Source organism: Nylanderia fulva, unplaced genomic scaffold (genome assembly GCF_048542155.1).
Source record: "Nylanderia fulva isolate GAGA-0341 unplaced genomic scaffold, ASM4854215v1 Scaffold7, whole genome shotgun sequence".
NCBI classification, from domain to species: Eukaryota; Metazoa; Arthropoda; class Insecta; order Hymenoptera; family Formicidae; genus Nylanderia; species Nylanderia fulva.
In genome coordinates, this window is record NW_028190807.1 from 2,817,926 (window position 1) to 2,839,178 (window position 21,253).

The 21,253-nt window shown below is 35.7% G+C and overlaps 5 protein-coding genes across 8 annotated transcripts in view; 1 reads left to right on the forward strand and 4 right to left on the reverse strand.

The window, feature by feature from the left end:
- Positions 1 to 173: 173 nt before the first annotated feature.
- LOC114934567 (uncharacterized) lies at positions 174 to 2,599 on the reverse strand. The gene is given in 5 exon segments (XM_085488655.1): positions 174 to 789; positions 1,029 to 1,592; positions 1,863 to 1,924; positions 1,926 to 2,174; positions 2,471 to 2,599. Coding segments are annotated over 5 exon segments (1,620 nt in total).
- A 1,436-nt stretch (positions 2,600 to 4,035) lies between these two features.
- On the reverse strand, positions 4,036 to 12,049 carry LOC114934614 (uncharacterized). Of its 3 annotated transcripts, none has more exons than XM_029307295.2 (15): positions 11,558 to 12,048; positions 11,343 to 11,475; positions 11,143 to 11,256; positions 10,941 to 11,062; positions 10,659 to 10,855; positions 10,433 to 10,581; positions 10,282 to 10,347; positions 10,047 to 10,204; positions 8,997 to 9,944; positions 8,532 to 8,762; positions 8,370 to 8,425; positions 6,845 to 6,948; positions 5,102 to 5,146; positions 4,804 to 5,013; positions 4,036 to 4,610 (listed from the first exon to the last, which is right to left on the reverse strand). In XM_029307295.2, exons 1-15 carry the CDS (start codon positions 11,597 to 11,599, stop codon positions 4,339 to 4,341), a joined length of 2,847 nt encoding a protein of 948 aa, XP_029163128.1. In that variant the 5' UTR covers positions 11,600 to 12,048; the 3' UTR covers positions 4,036 to 4,338. The 3 variants fall into 3 exon arrangements, with proteins under 3 accessions (XP_029163128.1, XP_029163129.1, XP_029163130.1); XM_029307297.2 differs by having other exon boundaries at positions 4,543 to 4,632; positions 11,558 to 12,049; XM_029307296.2 differs by lacking the exon at positions 5,102 to 5,146.
- Positions 12,050 to 12,598: 549 nt separating this feature from the next.
- On the reverse strand, positions 12,599 to 16,165 carry LOC114934638 (BTB/POZ domain-containing protein 1). 2 transcript variants are annotated; one of them, XM_029307327.2, is made up of 6 exons: positions 15,618 to 16,165; positions 14,762 to 15,448; positions 14,508 to 14,701; positions 14,262 to 14,373; positions 13,944 to 14,178; positions 12,599 to 13,865 (listed from the first exon to the last, which is right to left on the reverse strand). In XM_029307327.2, exons 1-6 carry the CDS (start codon positions 15,899 to 15,901, stop codon positions 13,704 to 13,706), a joined length of 1,674 nt encoding a protein of 557 aa, XP_029163160.1. In that variant the 5' UTR covers positions 15,902 to 16,165; the 3' UTR covers positions 12,599 to 13,703. The 2 variants fall into 2 exon arrangements, with proteins under 2 accessions (XP_029163160.1, XP_029163158.1); XM_029307325.2 differs by having other exon boundaries at positions 14,262 to 14,419; positions 14,542 to 14,701; positions 15,618 to 16,164.
- The window catches only part of LOC146720402 (uncharacterized), an 87,694-nt gene continuing 82,240 nt past the window's right edge, over positions 15,800 to 21,253 (forward strand). The window contains exons 1-2 of the mRNA XM_085488609.1: positions 15,800 to 16,740; positions 16,830 to 16,859. Of these exons, the coding sequence (XP_085344735.1) occupies positions 16,738 to 16,740; positions 16,830 to 16,859 (33 nt within the window). The 5' untranslated portion in view covers positions 15,800 to 16,737. The remainder of the gene's footprint in view (positions 16,741 to 16,829; positions 16,860 to 21,253) is intronic.
- The window catches only part of LOC114934640 (uncharacterized), a 66,247-nt gene continuing 62,886 nt past the window's right edge, over positions 17,893 to 21,253 (reverse strand). The window contains exons 3-5 of the mRNA XM_029307329.2: positions 20,466 to 20,581; positions 19,360 to 19,693; positions 17,893 to 19,135 (exon numbers count right to left, since the gene is read on the reverse strand). Of these exons, the coding sequence (XP_029163162.2) occupies positions 18,899 to 19,135; positions 19,360 to 19,693; positions 20,466 to 20,581 (687 nt within the window). The 3' untranslated portion in view covers positions 17,893 to 18,898. The remainder of the gene's footprint in view (positions 19,136 to 19,359; positions 19,694 to 20,465; positions 20,582 to 21,253) is intronic.

Sequence of the window (21,253 nt, forward strand, 5' to 3'; positions counted from 1 at the left end):
AAATTGAAATAAATTTTAATTTATTTTTAATTCCAATGTTTCTCTCTTTCTCTCTCTCTCTCTTTCTATTTTTCTCTCATGCGGAAAAATGTTTGTAACGCTAAAAATAACTAGAAAAGAGAAAATTGATGTAAAAAGTACGTAAACGTGTTTGTATACGAAACGAAATTGAATTAGAAGGCACGTCTACAAGGCGCTCGACTTGAACAGCGGTGAGTAGCAGTCGTCTCGTTCAAAGGGGGTTTGAATCGGTCGAATTCACCCTCCGGCGGTGCGTGTCGACCACATCCACGGCTACACGAGTCGCTCGCGATCCTAGCAGCGGTCCCGCAGCACTCGCAATGCGCTCGGCAAACGTGTTTCACGCTCGGTCTGCCGTGCGGAACAGCGTTTTCGAGCGGCGATTCCGGCTGATCGATGATTTTCGAAGTCAACGATTTGTTACACCCAGCCCTGTCCCTGCCTCCCTTCGTCCTGTCGGCCGATCGCACCTTATCCCCGCACCTTCTGCCGCGGCATTTCCTGCCGACTTTATATTTTTCAGCGAGAATGCACATGGAGTCCTTGTGATTGATAACGGTCACGCTACCGTCCTCGTCGTTGTCGTCGTTTTCGTTTCCGTTCTTCCTCTCCCAGCGTTTTTCGTCGTTTCGCTTACGAGAGGCTGATATTATTCCAGGGTGCTCCTTCGAGCAGCACTGCCGGGCATACAATCGACTATTCTCACCTCGCATCTGATCGTGCCAGCTTTTATGCTGAGCTTTCCCGCCGCGTTCGTACACCTCGCATCTGCAATATGAATGATGCGAAGAGAGTGAATTAAAGAGAGATTGCAGCCGCGGCGTCTTTTCATTATTCCTCTCGGTCACGTATTTTCTCGTCCGACTTCTTTTCTAAAGTATAACGTCATTTCAGAAAATCTTTCGAAAAATACATACGTGCGGAATTAATTTTGCGCACATAAATAAAATTTATATGTGATATATAATTTATATGGAGGTATATTATTTAAAAAATGCGTTATTCACCCTTTTACATTCATGGAGAACGAGTTGCCGCGCTGCCGACAACAGCAATGCCGCCGGAAGCAATCGCAACGATGATCACAACGATGACATTCGCAGCAATAATCGCACGACGACTTCAACAGATCCAAAACGGCCTCCTCGCGCGAAGAATGACGCGAGCATCGGCATCGCCAGGTCGGTTCCACGATTTTCCGATGGGACATCGAGGTGTCCAGCTTCATCCACGCATCTTCCATACCAGGACCACGATGATCCCAGGTCTCGTTGGTGACGTCCTCCGCGTCGCCGTCGAGATCGATGGACGTCTCGTGACAACTCGTCGGCGGGAAATCCTTACCCTTGTCCGTCGAAAAGTCGCCGCACGCGATCTTGTTCTTCCTCTCGCGAGGCGCCGAGTCGTACAGGAGATTTACGGGATCCGAATTCGAGTAGGGTACAGCCGAAGGACATCGCGTTTTGCGATGATGGTCGCAGAATGTGGGGCGCGCGGACTGCGGAATCCATTCCGCAATCTCCGTCGTTTTAGCAACCTCATCATCCATCGTTCTCGACGCTGCGTTGCATCTGTATTCGTGAAGAGGAGGGTGCTCGTAATTAATATTCGATGAAAAGATCTTGTAATTAATCACACCTTTCTCGTCTGGAACTCTAAAAGACTGTCTTTTATTTGCGATATCGATTTTTGAAATATATCGTACAATTATGTGACGTATATGAGCGGTTAACACATATATACCATATAGTTGAGCTGATACGTCTATTAATTAATTTAACGAGAATGACTACTCTACGAGATTGAAACTATAAATAAATAAATCGCGAAGGCAAGCAAACCTGTCTCGCTCGGTCACTTTTACAGATTCATCTTTATGGTCAGCCTCCGAAGCTACGAATTCCTCGCTGCTCTCTACTCGGCACTGTATCGATTGCATCTCCACCGCTGCACTCGTCCTGCAGCTCCGAAATGTCCTCGCTGTTGTTTCTTGCCCGGCAACAACTGCAGTTGATCGAATTGTCCTTGCTGTAGGAATGATGGTCGTAATCGCGATAAACGTGATCGGATTTCGAGTTGCACGCGCGTCTCATCAACATGGAGCTCGATTTCGCTTGATTAATGGATCCTTCGCAGCTTGTTGCGGTTTCCGCCTGGAAAAGGAACATTTGAAGCGCATTAATAAATCTCGCCCTCGATACAGTTGACATAAATCACAAACATAGGAAATCAAGCAAGCAGATTCTACCAGCACAACATATCCAAAAGACGTTCAGAGGATATCCAGAAGACATCCGAACATCCTATGGATGTTCTCTGCTGAAGTCTATAATTCGAGTATAAGTTAGAAAACTTTAAATTGGACAACACAAATTCAATGTCTTTATTACTTTACAATCATATATATGCTTGTAATTTTAAAAATCTCTATAGATGGATGGGCTGATACCTTTGTATTTCCAGATATGCGTTCGGACGTGCTTTCGAGACCAAAGTCTTTCGGAAATTTGCGACGAGCACGTCGAAAAGCGATTGCAGCTGCAACAAGCTGATGAGACGACGACGGACAAAGCGACATTACTCAAAAGCGATTATACTCGCTACCAACATTTCTGTGATGTGGTACTCAGTTCAGGAGATGACCCTGCTGATTACGACGATCGATTCTGGATATTCGGATAATCGAAACACGGTTTCTATTCCTCGCGTAGAGAAAGGTTACAGATCGATATTGCAATTCACACGTGTAATTTGTCAATACGTGCATGGGTTACAATAGTTATCCGCATTGTATGTACATATATATATGTACATGTCGTCCTTGACAGTTCATGGTGACATTTTAAGATCGACACTAATCGTATCGATTTTTTTCACCACGAAATGTTCCAAATTTAACGAAGCATATATTTTTCTTGTAAAAATTTTAAATAACAACTAAGACTAAATTAATTAATTATATTTCAAGAATCGTATATATTGAAAAATATATCCTGTATAAGATATATCGCCAAGTTTAAAATTGACGCCGTACGAACGTGAAACGCGTCGAAAATTAATACAGCAGCGGCTGTAAAAAATTCATTCCCGATTTTTTTGCGTTTTCGGATGAAGAATTCACGCCACGATGACGACCTCCGATAAATTAAACTTCTCCGAAGTATCGATAACGTGGTCGTGGAACTCGACGAGGGCCGCGAGTTTTCTAACGTAGCGGCTATAGGAAACCGCCAGATCCGAATAACGAGACCTGGGGGTCGGCAGTGGCTTTATCGAATTTGTATCGAGCGGAATTTCACTCCCCCTCCGCGTTCGTCCTGAAACACGGATGCCTTGGTCAGGGATTTGATCATCGCTGCTACTACTCTGGTGATGGCCCCTCCTCTCGCTTACCCGGCGGCATTTAACAGGACTAATTGCGACGATTGCTCGCTGCAAATGGAAACGGTGCGGTTTTATCACTGTTTGCCGGATCGTGTCGACGTAGAAAATAGCAGTCTGCTCTCGAAAGCGATTATTATCGATATAAACCGGCTATTTAATTGACAATAACTTATTATTGATTTTTTTTTTTGCATAAAAAGTCGCGTATGCACAATTGTTATACATGTTTTATACTCTATACCTATCTCTAAAAGTAAATGGTGAAATGATGTATATCGCGCTGAGAAGAAAGAGATGTGATTATTACTCGAGTGCGAATACAAAACAAGTGATCTTTACGAACGCGCAATGATAGAACTGTTTGACCAAAGTAATAATGTTGTTTCATCTCTTCTTCTCGCTGTATACTATATCTGTATATAAGTTACGCTTCATGCATGTCAAGACTAACTCTGCAATTAATTTAAGTAACTATCTCGTCAACATGGCATTATTTTCATTACACAATCTTATATTGTGTATTTCTCTCGTTCATACACACAAATACACACACATATGCACACTCTTTCTTTCATCTCTAAGTGTACAGGATCTAAATTGTGTATATAGGATTTTAATATAAATAACCCGTAACATTTACATATATTTTTATATGCTGTTCAGTAACGTCTTTTCCTTGGAATAGATTGTTAAATTATAACAGCTAAGAGTACAAGAATTATTATACAAATAGATTAATAAATTACAATAATTATTGTAAGGAACAATCAAAGTGCAAAAGTAACATATTGCACTTCAAAATATTCACATTTACATCAGATCGTTGTGGTTTAATCGTCGTTTTATTATGACAACGTCACGTTTGATAAAGTCAAATCCATCAATCACTGTCAAAAGTATTGGAGCAAGAACATAGCTGTAGTTTGTCAACTTTCAATTCATCCATGGTGGGCAGGATGTCGGTGGCTGATATGTCTGAGAAATTGGCACCTGATAATGCTGCACCGCTTGGGGGGGATGCTGCGGCCGCGGTTGTTGATGATGAGGCGGCGGTGGCGGTGGTGGATTACAGATCGACTGCATCAATGGATGCGCATTGTAAGGAGGCGGCTTCGTCGTGTAGGGCGGCATTTGATTGTACTCGACGTTTAAAGATTGCTCTAACACGGCGTTTTGAGTAGGAGAACGATTACCGTCAGCGGGACCTGAGGACAGCAGCACCACGTCCTTGAAGATTTTTAAATAGAATACGTCACATATCTCGCGTGTCACAAAAATCAATTAATGTCGAATCTCCGATACAAAGAAAAAATTTATATAATTTAAAAAAATAAACAGCGTTTAAAATTTAATTTAATTATATACAACTCGCGCGATAATGAATCAAATTGTTTTTACCCCTTGGCCTAATCTGCGGCGGAGGCATGTTAATAGGAGGTAATCCGGGACATGCGGATGGTTCTCCTTCCCTTGGAATCGGTGGTGGTCTACCCCAAGGAACTCTCATGTGATGATTTTGCCAGGGTGCCTGCGGCGATGGCGGAGGCGGTAGAGGTGGACCGTTTCCGACAAGGATATTTCCAGATTCCGTCATTACATTCTCATTTCCTGTTTGCAACATACATCGTGCACATTGAAATTACGTTCAAACAAGAAATCTCTTACAACATGATGCGATACAATATGCCCGACATACCTGAAGATAGACCTGCGGGCTTTTGATCCAAGTTCCGTTTCTCACCTAAACGATTAAGATGAATGATATGAAGGAAATGATACAATGTATATTCCTTATATAACTATATATACAACATAATGTTGTATATCCATATGGTAAATTACGCGATGAAATATTGTAAAATAAAGCTTGCTATTTTCAACATAATTAATCTTGATAATTTCAATATCTATTCATCGATCACAAACGTAAAATATAAAAGCAAATGTTTTCTAAATTTGGATGCAAATCTAATAGCAAAATAGTTGCATAACAAGATCATATCCGTATTATAAGAAGACTGCTGCCGGTTTTCTCATCTTCCACTTGAGAGATCACTAGAGCATTAAAAAGAAAAGTTTAGTTCTCTAGAAATTCCCGAGTCTAATCTTATAATATTAAATTAGATATTAGCACAATATTTCACGCCATTAACCATTGCCAAATTAGCAGAGCGATTTGGCAATCGCTATTAGAGTCTGAAAGCAAGCAATGCAATTTTTACATTCTTATATATATATTAGATGGTTACCGCTTAATAAATATAATCAATTCCACTAATAATTTGAAGCCATACCAGTTATTTGCCATCTGTAAAGTAAATTTATTTATTTGTTAAAACTATATTTTTCAAATTTTTTTCAAATCTTTTTCACTTTTTTCACAATTGCTCAGGCCACTGCAACAGGAACGATATTTCAATAATGTTGTATGTGATATTATATATAGATTATTGTAATTCATTTTTTCTCTAAATATACACATTTTGCATATTAATATTATATTATCTATATAAAAATAAATATATATTTGTCCGAGAGAGAACGCAATATAAATCATCTCTATTCTTCCTGGATGGGTATAATCGGGCGCAGACGCGTTTAACCTAAGAAATATAAATCCAAGATATTGAACTTAAAATACTAATATTAAAAATATATGTGTAACATATGTTTCTTAACAGAATTCTAATAACAGTAAGCATGGTTAATACTGGATAAACAAACACTGAAGTAGAAAATCACAGGTTACACTTGCGCATCTGAAAATGCAGATTTGTTCAATAAAAAAGACATTATAAAAAAAAAACATTGAAATCAATATACTTGAAGCACTTTCACGATTATATAATACGTGCAGTGCTTTTTTTGTCTGGTCTAAAATAATAATATAATAAAGAAATTTAAAGATATAATTATATATACTCTAAAGCATTTTCTCTATGCAGTGTCAGATTATAATAATCCATGTTATTTCCGGATGTCCGTGTCTGCAGGTATCCTCAACAAATGCATAAAAAAGCAGTTTGCTAAGACGAAAATTAAAAGATCAAAGAAAGTTTATATATTATGCGCTTACCACAAAATATTATTTACATTAATAATACACTATGATCTAAGAGTATTAAGAAAACAATGCTAGATACCTATTCAAAACATACTTTATGATTAAAATAAATAATTATTGCATATTGTTCCAAATTGCATCCATATAAGTGCATCGTGATTATATATATAATAAAAAATATCATTACCAACAACAAAGTTGTATTCAAGAAGGAAGCCGGAATCTGAATCAAGAAAAAAATCGCATGTTCCTCAAGAACACAATCTTCCTGTTGGTTTACATATTTTTTTATAGTATTTTATATATTGCATTTTTCGCGAATTTTTCCAAAAGATATCCAGCATTTTTTCAAACTAAATACTCTTAGTTACAGACCTGGATGTGGAGGAGGCATAAGCATCTTGTTTCTATCTCCATGTGGCAGACCAGCAGGTATGGGTGATGGACCGTGTAAGACTTGTTGTTGTCGATCACCTTCTCTGCTTAAACAATGCAGGTGCGAATTATTAATTCCAAATTAACGATTGTACAGAAACATTTCAAGCATTTAAGACAAAAATCACCTGATGCACACCCTTGGATATTTCTGAAATATGGAAAATACCTGGTTTTACCAGATCACAGTTAATCATATCAAAACGTACGTTAGAATGTTCTTAGAAACATAATTGTAATGTCACAAGACATTACAACATACATTCAGATAATTTGTTAATTATTTTAGCTGCTGTGTTTTTTCCGCAAAGTAGCAACTATTGTCGCATTCCATCTCTTTTGGCTTATCACTAAGAGAACATAGAACAATTAGTGATTCTGGCAAAAACTGTATTTAGTGATTCCGATGTTACAGAATCACAGATAACATGAGGAAAATGCAAGAAAATTTATTATCTTTGCACTATTTTTACAAAGATAATAAAATTGTTCCATAAAAAAAAAGTCTATACAATTAGTCAATCTAAAGAAAGAAATAATATTTTATGGAAGAGCAAGATATATCCATAATCACAAAATTGCCAGACATATATCAAAGTAAAACGAAAAATGTAAATTTTTTACTTTGGATTAAATACATATTATTAAGAGACCGCTTTCTTTCTCTCTCTATAAATAATTTATTAATAAGGATATATCTGGATCTTACCAAACCAATGAGTTTTGCCCATAGTTATTAACTATATTATGAAATTTCGTGAAAAAATATAGCTTAATATATCTGTCAAAATATGAAAAAATATCTATGACAAAAATCTTATATAAATTTGATTATATTTTTATTTTCCGCGCTTTTATATCTATTGCAATGCCTCATTAGATAATGCAAGAAGCAGGTTTCTGTAAGAATACGGCATAATATACAGTATATGGCACGTAACTTACATTTTCTTCATGTCTAATTCTACAATAATTTATAAACATTTATTTAATTATAAATGAAGCATAAGCAATCTGAAGCATTTGATTTTTATCAATTTTTTCTGTCAATAAAATCATTTTTCTTTATATATTTTTTTCAAAATTTTAATTCTCAATTAAACTTATTGCACATTTATGCTAGTCTTTTATATTGAATATTTTCAATTTTTCTTAATAATACTGATTTAAAATTATTCACTCTTGGTAAACCTTTACTCAAGTATATAAATTTTTTCTCTACCAAGAGCTACAATTAAACATAAAATTAGAAGAATTGGATATTAAATTACATACTCCTTATATTATATACAGGTAGACTACATAATTTACATGTATACAAGGAGTATATAATATAATTTTTCTTTTACCGATGTTATTATATTAATTTAAATATTATAACATTTCTCTTTCTTTTTAATTCTTTTTTCGTTTTCTTTTTCTTTCTCTTGTTTTATGAATAATAATTATATTCTCTTTGACTTACCCTGTGCCATGACGTTGTGCAGGAAGCGGAGCACATTGGTATGACAGTGGTGATTCCTGCAATATAAATTCAAAAAAAATCTTTTATGTAAATGTAATAATTATCATGTATATAATCACGCATTTCAATTTGATATGAATATATTTGTGGCAAATACTTTACCTGACCTCCCTCAATATCTGAAAACCGTCTTTTTACACCGTGCGACTTTTGCTGTTCCGGCGAATCGGGCTTCTGCTCGAATTGCTGATGTGGCGGTTGCATCGTATAATGCATTTGCGCCGGTATATGACCATTTTGATATTGTATATGCTGAGGATGATATTGTATTTGAGCTTGAACTTGCGGCGGTGGCACGTTATGAAGAGGTATATTCTGCGGCGGCATTTGCATCTATAAACAATTGAAAAATCTATATATAATAATAATAATAATAATAATAAATATTATTATTATTATTATATTATATATATTATATTATATATATATATTATATCTCCTTTTCGCATGTGTACCTCTCAGAAGCCAAAAATTGATCGACTCTACATTTTGTAAATTACTTATTTTTAATACTAGATCACTAATCATGTGCAATGGACGACAAAGATATGACACAAAATATCCAACCTGCAATTGTCCTTGCGGCATTTGCTGCGGCTGCTGAGCTTGATAAAGCCAGGGAGCGTTCTGCGGTGGAGGTGGCTGAGTCGGTGGCGGTACGCTGGTGAGAATATTCATGGAATTCGGCATCTGATTGATCGACGGTGGCGGTACTATTTGCGGAGGTGGTACCGGCTGTGGCAACGGTCCCTGTTCCACCGGGCCTTCTTGCTGATGCTGATGCTGAATCTCACTGGCGGGAGGAAGAGGCGGTTGTGGATGATGTTGGGGCGATTGGGCGTTGGGAACTAGAAAAGTTTGCGCAGACGGCGGAGGTACTTGTAAATGAAATGGTGGCCCGTGACCTTCGAATTGCGGAGGTATGATGTGTTGAGCGACAGCCTGAGACTGCTCGTGATTTTGTTGCAGCTGAGGTGGGACGATATGCTCGCCGGGTTGCAAAACAAACTGGGTTTGCGCCTGTGACACGGGTGCCTGTACCTGTTGATACTGAATCTGGTAGGTTTGCGGTACAGGAGGCGGTGGTTGATTTGGCGGAAAGTTCGGCGGTGGAAAGTGAAGGTGCAACAACGGTGGTGGCGGTTGCTGCGTTATATTGAGCGGCGCTGCGGGAGGAGGCTGTTGCAAATTGACATTAACGGTTTCGATAATTCCCTGGGATGGCGTGGCAGGTCTCTGCATATTCGGTTGTGTGCATACATATGATACTGCCCCGCTCACTGGCGCGTTACTGCTCGTTATGAAACTTTGCTGCCCAGGATTCTGTGGCGGCGGTTGACTCATGACGTACATTTGAGCCACAGGCTGTGGTGAGGACTGCGATCCTGGTTGAATTCCCTGGATTTGTAATGGCTGACCAGGATGTATCTGATATTGGACTTGACTCACTGTCGATGGAGGACCGATTAACTGTACTTGCCCAACAGGTGGCGGTGGAATAAAAGTCTGTATTTCCTTCAATCAGAATGTTCATTTATGTTATAAAATTTATTTTCTTCGAGCAATTTTATGTAAAATGTCTAATTCGAGTTTAATCATGCATAACCAGCTAACTACCTGAGCTTGTGAAGGTGGAACTAATGGTCCAGTATGAGATGGTATATGAACTCCTGGAGGAGGAACTGATACACCATGCCCTGGAGTACCAGCTACAGTAGCCGTAAGAATTGTTGCAGGCAATGTTACAACATTACTTTGTGGATGTTGTATAATATCTGCCAAATAAAATTCATTTTTAAAAAATATATATTTTTCATAGAAATATTAATAAAATATAATTCGTATATCTTACCTTGATGTTGTATTGCAACCACATTTGGTTGGCCTAAGGTACCAATATTCATTGTTTGAAATTGAGCTACATAAAGAGAAAAAAATATTATTACACAATTTCTGTGTACAATTATTGCAATTTTGAAAATAGAAGGTGATAAAATACATACTTTGTGGTATCTGTGATTGTTCTATAACTTGTTGAGGTTGTACTGGTGGTGGTTGTTGTTGGATATAGGTCTGTAATTCAGACTGTATTGTCTGTATTAAATTAATAGCCAATTGTTTTGCATTTTGCAATGCTTCTGGCTTTGGATGTCTAAATAAAAATAATATCTTATTAATAACTTAACTCTACTTAATTATTAAATTGCTTAAAATCTCTGAAGTTCTTACTCTATATACAAGTGAAGAGGTTCTGGAGATTCTGCTCCAAACACTGGATCAATAAACTGGGATCCTCTACCTCTTAAAGTAACATTTGCTCCAGTTTCACCTCTAATATAACTTAAATTTGCATCACCACCACCTAGTATTCGCCCACGTAAATCAAAACCTTGCGGAGCATTCTCGATACCAATGCAAATCTTTTCCTAATAATTTATAGAAATGTCAGTTAATATTGCTACATAAAAAGTTATAATTAGAAATAAAATATAGAATAGAAAGATTATTTACCACAGTTGTAATTCCGGAATGTAAACTCATAAGAGGCGGTGGAGCATTTGTAAATCTACTTGGTCTATTTAGAGAACTTTGATGTTCTGTCTTAATAATTTCATTGATCTTTTGTATCGCCACTGTTAAATAAAATTATTTATTACAATAATGCACCTTTATGAATAAAACTAAAGAAAAGGAAATTATAACCAATACATACAATCAACATTATGTTTTGTATGTCCCTGTATATACAAATACAATGGTCTTTCACTTGGGCAGCGTAGTTTTTCCTGTTCTGTCATAAAACGTCCGCGTGTTGATACAGTTGCTCCTAAATAAACGTGAAATAAAAAATCAATAATTTATAAAAGATATATACCATCACATAATATTGTATATATTGAAATAATAATATACCTGAATACGAATTAATTTCATCCTGTGTATAACCCTTGGTAAGCAAAGTTCTAGCACTAGGTGGTGTTTCGTTAATCTCAAACTCCCATGTATACGTCTCCCCATTTTTGAATGTTGCATTTGATGCTGGTATCTAATCGCATAAATTATTACATTAATTAAATTATATTTACAACTGCGAGAAGACAAAAATTATACACACAGTATAAGCTTACCTTATTATTAGAGTCGGAACCTTTTATTTTTCCCTTAGCCATGTGAAATGTATGTTACTAAGTGCAATATGGCAATTCTCATGACCCCATCTTCAAATGTTGTATATTTAAATCAGAAATGAGCCATATATGTACATATGTGAGATAATGCCAGGCGAAAAGGAGATATGTAACAATCTCTATTAACATATGCGCCACAAAGTTTTATCAACCATTATCAGAGCCCAGAAATTATATTGGAAAATTAGGTTATGCTTCAGTATGAAGAAGATTGACAATTTCACACACGTTCTTTTTATAAAACGAACAACTCTTTACTTTTAAGCATCTAAATTGGATTAAAATCTACAGCGAACGTTTTATTGTCACCTATCGGTGATTGTGTATTTTGCTACGACATAACAAATATAAATTCACTCGATTTTACAAACCACTCGATCGTAACTAATACAACAATGGATTATTGGACAACACAAATTCTCTCGACACGACACTGCAATTGTAGAGATCCTGCCATACGGTTACCACTTTTGATTGGTCCGCCATGTTTTATCCGTTCCCGCTGCTTTTCAAACTCATTATTATCTAAATTTTGTATTTTCGTAAAAATCGAAATGCTTAAATAAAAAAATAGAAATAGATGTATGTAAAAAATTATATATTAAAAAATCTCAACAAAAATTACATTTCATTTTATCACGTGTTAAGGAATCGTCATAATTTAGTGAATTTTTTGAGACTAAAAAATAATCTATCTTATGAATGTTTGTCATATGGCAAGATAGAATTCGATAGTCTTTGAAGACTTTGTGGGGAATATTTCAAGAGATTGTTTTAAATAAGTTTTAGCAATGTGCTAAGCGTATTTTGTGCCTCGTGCACAATTATAAAACTACAAAAAATTTAAATTTTCGCAGTCTCTATATGCACATATATCCGCAGTCGGGTCTCTCAGCCTTTCTAATTCAAAGTTATTTAATTATTAATATAGGGAGCCTTTCTTTAGTATTATTATCTATTAAATAATGATGTTAGGAAATATTTTGTGTGGAATAAATCTGTTTAATTATTTAACATTTTACATGTATATTATTTCAATTTATAATTAAATATAATCACAAATAAAATCGTATATATGCACATTTCACGAAAAACAGATTGACACACTTATAAAGTATGCTTATCTCTAAAAATGCTAATGATAACAATGTTATCTCATTAGCTAGCACCATTCATTATTAACAAGTCAAAATCCAAACATATTTTCTTGAATTATTTAAAAAAAGTAAATTCCATTAATTAAAATAAACTGTTGAATAAGTTACAATATTATTTTGTCAAAGAACTATAGTGTAATTCAAAGTAATGTTTTATATTACTTTTTGTTTGACTATCTTTTATAATTAATTGTAGTAATCAAGTTTTTCTGATTCTATGTTGAATTTGTTACTGTTAAAGTACTACCTTTTACTAAAAAATATTCCACATACTTTAGGCTTTATTGTGTTAATTACTTTTGCATTGAAGTGCTATAAATATTTAACTTGTTACAATTTCAAATTGTCAGTATACATATTTTAAACGAGAAATATTTAGGCGAAAAAATATGCACATGATCAATCTTCCTCTTGTACTTAATCATGATTTCTTAACATTGTCATATAATATTATACTATATTTTTGGTTTCTGATAGATTAATTAAAATAATAAAAAAATAGATTGTACATTTCCAATCTAAACCTTAATCTTATTTATATAATTAATATATCAACTCTCTACAGTTGATACATTCAAATAATTTTAATATTTAAATTTTGAGAAACAATTTATTCTGTATATATTTTTTGTAAATTAAAAACGCATATAATCTCATTAATATATTGCAAACATTATTATAAAATTTGCATATATTTTAGTATTTATATTTATTAATCAAAATAATTAGTAAAATCAAGAGGATTATCTATAAAATTATAAAAAAATCTTGGGTTAACTCCTTTGGCATGCCTGTGTGTGGCTCACTTAAAGTATTTTAAATGATCACAAGATATATAATTGACAAAACCCGGCATATATATTCACTTTAATTTATCTCTGATAATTAATCAAGCAAACTTGAGGAATGTCATAATTACACATAATTTATTACGTGTAAAAGATAAGCTCGGGTATTTGACCTTCATCAGTGGATGTACCATTGTTATCTCCCAATTCACTACTAAATTCGAATTTTACTTTTGTATTTCCTGAATCACAATCCACCAATACTGTTCTTAATCCTTTTGTGCCATAATATGAGCATGGCCCCTAAAAAAATATACATATTTTTTATAAAATTGTACATATATAACAATTAAATAACTCAGCAAATTGCGATATAAGAACCTTGAAAGTTGCTGATGCCGTATAAATCGTATTTGGTAAGATTTCCGCTAACTCTTTAAACATTAGACGGTATGTGTACTTTGATCCATCACAGCTGAAACTTGTTGCATTTGTGGCTATCACTTTTCCCGATGCAGTGTGAATTAATTCCACTGATACTTCATATATTGCTGGTTCCTGTGTGCTGCCATAAACTCCATATCCAATAAGAAAAATACGCCTATCCACACTAAACCTACAAAAATTAAAATATGTTATAATCAAGCATTGCACGATCATTATTAATTATGTCCTATGGTAGAATTTGAACACAATTACCGGATACGATCACTAGTTCCAAAATATCCCCATCTACTTTTCGTATGCTGAAATCTGCATACAGTCTGTTCTTTGCCTGTCATACAACATCGAGGCATTGTTTGAAATCCCACTGAAGGTTTGGGATTCAATATAAAATATGAAAATAAAGATAAAACCTATAAGATATTAATTTATTAAATATCATGCAATATAGGTTTCCTATAATTTATAAACTTTTCTTAAAAATATAATAAAAAAACTTACAAAGAAGATTCTTAAGAGATATAGTAATACTAGCCTCTGAATAGTTTAATAAGCCAGATTGTGCCGGACCCGCTGTAAATTCTTCTTTTGACATAAGTGGAAAACGAACCAAAGATAGAGCATTGCCTAAAACCAGACGTTGATTTTCCGGAGTAACTGATAATTGCTGTCTTACACATTCAGCTTCTGACCACCTATACAAAAATTCAAGCATTATATAAAATAAAAAAACATTCTACAATGTTGCAACATACCTTAAAACGGCCTGAAATAACTTAGATTCCCTAACACGAAGTGTATCTCTTTCCAAGACTATCATCAATGTGTCAATATCAATGTCTGTGAATCCATCTGCATTGAGGGCCTGAGTTGTGAATCTATCTATCGTATCCAAACATACTGAGGCTAATTGCGGTTCGTCAAACAGACGAGCTTGCGTTAACAGCAAAAAAGCATTATCACTCGTCAAATTATTTTTTAAAAAATCAACACAATGCTTTTCTAAAGCGGATACTGCATATTTCTTAGCGGTATACAGCGTTGTCATCACAGTTTCAGGATCTATTTGTATCTCATCAGTATATAGAAAAAGGAGCACTGCCAAAAATGCAGCAGGCTCTACATCAGGTACTTCTATTTCTGAAGAAGCTGTAGCAAGCGTTCCATTAAACATTGCATCAAATACAGCGCTTCCAGAAGACAGGACTAGTTTATGAGCTGGTATACGTTGTTGTTGCGCTCCTCTTCCCACCAGAAAGGTCACGTCTGATAGTATTTCATTATTAAAGAGAAATACAATCCTCTCACGCATTGTTGCCTTTGTACCTTGCCAATTGTATGTAACCGCAGGCTGATTTTGCGTGGAAGAGTTTTCCAAGGAGATACTATTCTGTGGTCGCCCTTCCAAATATGACGTATTTGCTGCATTAATAGGTGGTCGGCTAAAAAATTCAAGAGTATAATTAGGGATTATCGAAGAATGAATACCGTCAGAGAAAGAACGCAATAAAAAATACATTTAAAACACTTTTTTCAAAATATAAACAACAATCAGCTATATATTAGCTTACGTAAGACTGATGTTTTTCAAACTGTCAAAATGCTACTTACTTATCGCCGTTCGAGTACGAGGCCTCGCTTCGCGCCACGGACGAGCTCGTAGTCGGCTGTTCCTCATCGACGACGAAATTGAGCGCTCGCCGCGCCCGGGAGAGGGTGATGTTCCGCAGCGGTTCCCGCAACGAGGACGATCCGCTGGCAGCACCGGTGGAACCGCTGCTCGTCGCGTTCTCCGTCACGTCGCCTTCGTCCTCGCCGTGCGTCGCCAGCCGCAGACCCTGCAGCCTCGACGCGACGTTCGGCACGTCAACGTTCAGGGTGGTCTCCGTAGACATAGCGTTCCCGCACGAGACGTAGTACTTGCCGAAGTACTGCCCCGTCTCATTTAATCGCGTCGCTTCGCGCGATCGGCGGCCCTGCGTTTGCCGTGCGCGAATCTTATTCCTTATCCCTGTCTCACCTCCCTCGCGCTCCTCTTCGGACACGAGCGGATTCCAGGAGGATTCCGGAAGGTCTCTCCCTGAAGAAGGCACCGAGAAACGACGACGTAGGACCACACGCGAAGGGTCGACGGAAACTTGAGGATTGCGTTCGGAAATCTGTTTGTCAAAGTGCGAAATTTGACAGACCAATCAGAAACCGAGGATCCCTCTGTCCTGATTGGTCGAACAGAATTTAGCGTGGAGAGTGCCCTCTGCTATATTTTCGAATCACTCGTATTCAATGTTCGCGAAAACCGCGCGTCGGTCCGGTCTGTGAAACTGTGAGCGTGAGTATTAATTATACAATGTCATTACATCATTGATTATTGTATAAATGCGATCGCGTCGCGTCTCCGGACATCGTGATCGCGATTTCGTGCTCGAAATCAATCTCGGCCGCGAATTCTCGCTCGTCATAACATTTCGTCTTTCCAAAAGACCCCGTGACGTCACAGCTCCGACTCGAATCGCCAAGTTTACGACGGTTTTCTCGAATTCTTCGGCGTTATCGGTCGGATTCTCAGCACGCGATTACGCGGTTTACCGAAACGCGTCAAAAATGTAATAATTAAAACCCGGACGTCGCCGCGCGTCGCGAACGAAAAAAAGTAACGCGAGTGTGTGTGCAAGTGCTTATCATCTACGAGGAGGAGGCTCGGGGTGGCATCGGGCAACGTCAGAGCAATTATATGGTAAATTATTTATTTATTATTTATATTTAATTGTTAATTAAGTATTCTCAATGTAAATAATAAAATTTTGTATTATTTATATTTTACAGTTTACAACTGTCTTGCTGTGCATCGTATCGGTAAGTCTCAACATTTTTATTTATTTTAATTTTGGGTAATATTTTATAATAAATAATTATATCGGCGAAGTTTCTGGTGCGATCTCCACGATTTTTTCGACGTTGAATATTCAGTAAAATATAAAACATAATGACAATTCTGAAATATCGGTGATTCCTGCATAGTGTTTCCAAAACTTCTACGAGGATAGTTCGCCTCTCCTCTCTCTTTTGCCAGCATCTTATGATAAGAATAAAAAGTAACAAACTAAAATAATAACAAAAAAACTCTATAGTCTTATTTTTACGAAACTGAAAAACTTATCTATTTTCTACAGACTTTTTTTAGTAAAAAATTTATTAAAAATATATATTTTTCTATTCTTCGGTCTTGCTTAACTGTTTTATTCAAAAGAAATCATATATCATAGGAAAAAAGATATATGATTAAATTAGATGTTATAACAAGTATATTAATAATATTTTATGTACAAATGTTTACACCACACGGTGATACAGAAAATGTCCGCATGTTTACGGTGTTACGTATGTGTGTGTGTGTATATATACATACATATATATATATATATATATATATATATATATATATATATATAATACAACAATATTATTAACTCGAAGTCATTCAAACTATTAATATGTGGCAGTTACGATGAGGAATACGAATCGAGAATAATTAAAAAATCATGTTAATACTATAAAACATACATAAATAAACATTGTGATATAAAACAGCAAATTGCTTATTTTCCACAAAAATATGTACATTAAAGATTTCTCAAAAAATTTATGCATTAATATATAGGGTTATTTTGCTATGTAAATTAAAAAAAAATACAGATCTCCGCAATCTACATTGCGCATCACAATAATGCATAGTATAAATAAAACTGTTAAATGTGCGATACAAGAAATTATAGGAAGGAGATAAGGAAAAAATTTTATCCAGTTCTTTTATCCATCTGATTGCACCATTTCTTTTATTTATATGCATCATATCGATGTGCAATGGAAATCTGTAGAGAAACAAAACTTAATCTTAACAGTTTTACAAGTAGTTTCTTTCCCTTATAATAATCAGATTTATTAATCATTGTCATGGTTGTATATTGGCACATCCGGGCATATCTTACTCATTCTAGTCCGTTTTTCCTATTAGCTTAGGCGTGTGTTTATATATGTATGTACTTTGCACCAGAGGTTAATTAAATAAATTTTAGACTATGATTCACACACATTATTTTGACGCAATAACGTGCATTACAGATCTATACATAGACGAGTTAGATACTAATTAAAATACTATATCTATTACTGTATTATATGAATTACCGAGTACATACAAATTTATAATATACAGAAAAATAAAAATACAGAATAAAAACTGGCCGCCAGTAAAATAAAAATTAGATTTAGTAAGCTAAAGTATTAAATTAAATAAAACGCGCATCAAAACATACGCGTGTCCCGTAAATTAAAATAAAAATTAATGAAATTATCCCGATATTATCTTCAAATATTGCTTTTGAATCGCCACGCATCAATCAACTGCTACATTCGTTGTCTTGATATACGTTTAATAATTGTCAATTTATTGCTATATCGTTTTAAAATTGGCAAGTGATTTCCGCGAAAATTGCACTTACGTTTAATTTGCGACAAATTTTCTATTAAAACATTTATGATCAATAGGAAGAAATATTTAAAATACGCTAAAAGAGCTTTTCATAAACGAAGCACCAAGGATATCACTTGCAAAATCTATTGATGGCAAACGCATCATTTACGAAACGACGCGTTCTACGCAATAATGTCTAATAAATTAATTATGTACTTAATTGTCATCAGAAAATCGATGATACGATCGTTGGTAACGTTTTCATTACGTCCTGCTATCTGACAAATATTTGATAACCCTTCATATACATGCATCCTTGTTCTATGTAGTCTCGCATTCGATTATCCTTCTGAGTCACTCGCAAATAAGTAACACAATTACACGTACAATGTACTTGTCATTAAAACGCGAGTCAATACTTTCACGTCTCAAAGTCCAATTCTTGGTCCCTCGATTGACGCTGTTTGCTCTTCGTTCTCCTCATCTTGGTTGCGATTTTCTTCTTTTTCGGCTTCGGCATGATCTCGCAGCTGCAACCGCTTCGCACCTTGATATAATCTAACGTCCATCCAGACCCGCTTACGCTATTGCCAGGAAACGGAGGGGGTATTTGATGGTGTTCTTTATGATGATGTCTTCTGTGCTCCTCTATTCCAATCTGAATGAGAAAATCATTACATTAATTATATATCTCTTAATTCCGCTTAATCGTTATACATATTATATAATTATACATTATTTTAAATAGATTCATATAATAGTAAAAAAATCGTAATTTAAAAAATATTAATATATATTTTTTTCATATTTTTTCTATATAATAAAAAATGTATTATGAATGATGAAATTGTGATAGAGAATTTCGATGATTCGTGATCATACCTTCGATCCAGGATTCTGGATGATAGCGTACGAATACGAGAACTGTTGTACACATCTAGACTGGTTGGCGAACTTCCGGTCGATGAACCTGCATGGCTTATCGAGAACGTCTGGTCTGCAAGAAAGCTCGAAGAACCTTTGGACATTATTGACGTCTCGATAGAGGTCAACGTACATATCTTGTCGATTTCGACCACCGAGCGGTTGCACCGTTTCAAATATCATAGGACAGCAATCGACCGGGTTGCCGTCCTCGCCTCCTTCCTGACGCAGGATCATCTTCATCTCTCGATATGGGGTTCGCTTGTTTGTTGGCTCCTCCAGTGGCACTATCCTGCAATGGCAGATATTCCTGCTACTTGATCGATTCTTATTTTCAATCACTTATTCTTTCGCAATCAAACGTCTCTTTACTATATTAATTTTTTTGAGAGTGCAGGCAGAAGACATGTGTTATATATAGAGAATTTTTCTCGAATCAAATTCTAATTGTTGCCCTGTAAAACATGATCGTCGTATTAACAAGCGAGTTAATGAAAAAAATATGCCAAAAAAAAGAAAAAAGAAAATTGTACTTGGTGCTACGCCACGCTGAACCCCGTTGAATTTAAATCAGATTTAGCTCGCCGCAAACACACACTCGCACACAAACACATACACACAGAGGAGGAAACGATATTCCTCCTATGTGACCGCGCCCATATCTAAATTACGCGGTAGAATGTTGTGGCGATTTAAAAAAAGTTTCGCGAGACATGATATTTTACTTCGTTTTATATATATATTATTATTATATTAGCATTTTATGTATAGCAATGATAATAATTAAGATAACATACTGAATACGAATAGCGTACAAATACAAACGTTAAATAATAAACGTCAAGTGTGCGCACCGCGTTTTTACACATTTCAATCGATTATTATTCGCAAATATTATTAAATGAAAGCCAACAAAAAAAGAAATCTTGATTAAAAATTGTTGTAAATATTGAAAAAGATTAAATTTGATTTTTACATGCTTCAATTAGATTGACAGAGCACATTTAATAATAATTATATTCTCATTTATTCCGTCATCTTTGTCCGCGAAAATCTTTACTTACCAGCGAGCAATATGTCGTCTGGAAGGCTGTTCCCTGGACCTTCGAGAGGAGACGGCTAAAGTCAGATTGTTGGCGGCAGTAAGCCGCGGGCACAGGACTGCGGTCAGCCAAACCACCTGCAACGAGAATCATGAGAACGCATAAATTATTTATTCACATATTTGACATCTGGTCTCTCTCTCTTTTTCTCTCTCAATTTTACTAATTAAAAACATAAATATATCAATATAGTTATGCAACTTTTATCATTTATATCTACTTACGATTAGGTATCATTTATATCTACTTAAGAGTAGGTACCTACTATACATTCAAATTTCCATACAAACAAATATTTCTATAATCTTTATTAAGTCATTTATTAAAGTAGATGCATTTTTATTCACGTCTGGCAACAGTCAAGTAAATATATTTCTATTGCAACAAGTATAATATATATATACGTATGTCTTAATAGTCGCAACATGCCTGCCTATTACTCATCGGCTAAGACGCATAATTTTATAATAAACATTTTGCGTATTGTCAGTTTAGAATTGTCTTGATAATATAATATCGACGAAGGATCGCGCGTGGGAAAGTACCGGACAGAGCGTCGGAGACTGGTACGCGAGAACGCGCAAATAAAACACGGCGTTAGTCACGCATCTCGCCCCGAATCCGCGGACACGTGAACGAGCGCGGTATATACGTGTGAGCTTACGTGAAGGTGAAAACATTAATTCGGCTTATAATTTTTATGCAAAACAGGCCTCACGGCGCCGCCGCCGTCGCCGTTGCTCGCTGCT

What these genes read in the sequence shown, in the direction of transcription:
- LOC114934614 (XM_029307295.2), bottom strand. Translation starts at nt 11,599, where the DNA reads ATGGCTAAGGGAAAAATAAAAGGTTCCGACTCTAATAATAAG. An exon ending in TGAAATTAATTCGTATTCAG is followed by an intron (nt 11,257 to 11,342) that starts GTATATTATTAT and finishes ACGTTTATTTAG; the next exon opens with GAGCAACTGTATCAACACGC. An exon ending in ATTCCGGAATTACAACTGTG is followed by an intron (nt 10,856 to 10,940) that starts GTAAATAATCTT and finishes ATAAATTATTAG; the next exon opens with GAAAAGATTTGCATTGGTAT.
- LOC114934638 (XM_029307325.2), bottom strand. Translation starts at nt 15,901, where the DNA reads ATGTCTACGGAGACCACCCTGAACGTTGACGTGCCGAACGTCGCGTCG. An exon ending in TCGTACTCGAACGGCGATAA is followed by an intron (nt 15,449 to 15,617) that starts GTAAGTAGCATT and finishes TGAATTTTTTAG; the next exon opens with CCGACCACCTATTAATGCAG. An exon ending in GGAACTAGTGATCGTATCCG is followed by an intron (nt 14,179 to 14,261) that starts GTAATTGTGTTC and finishes TAATTTTTGTAG; the next exon opens with GTTTAGTGTGGATAGGCGTA.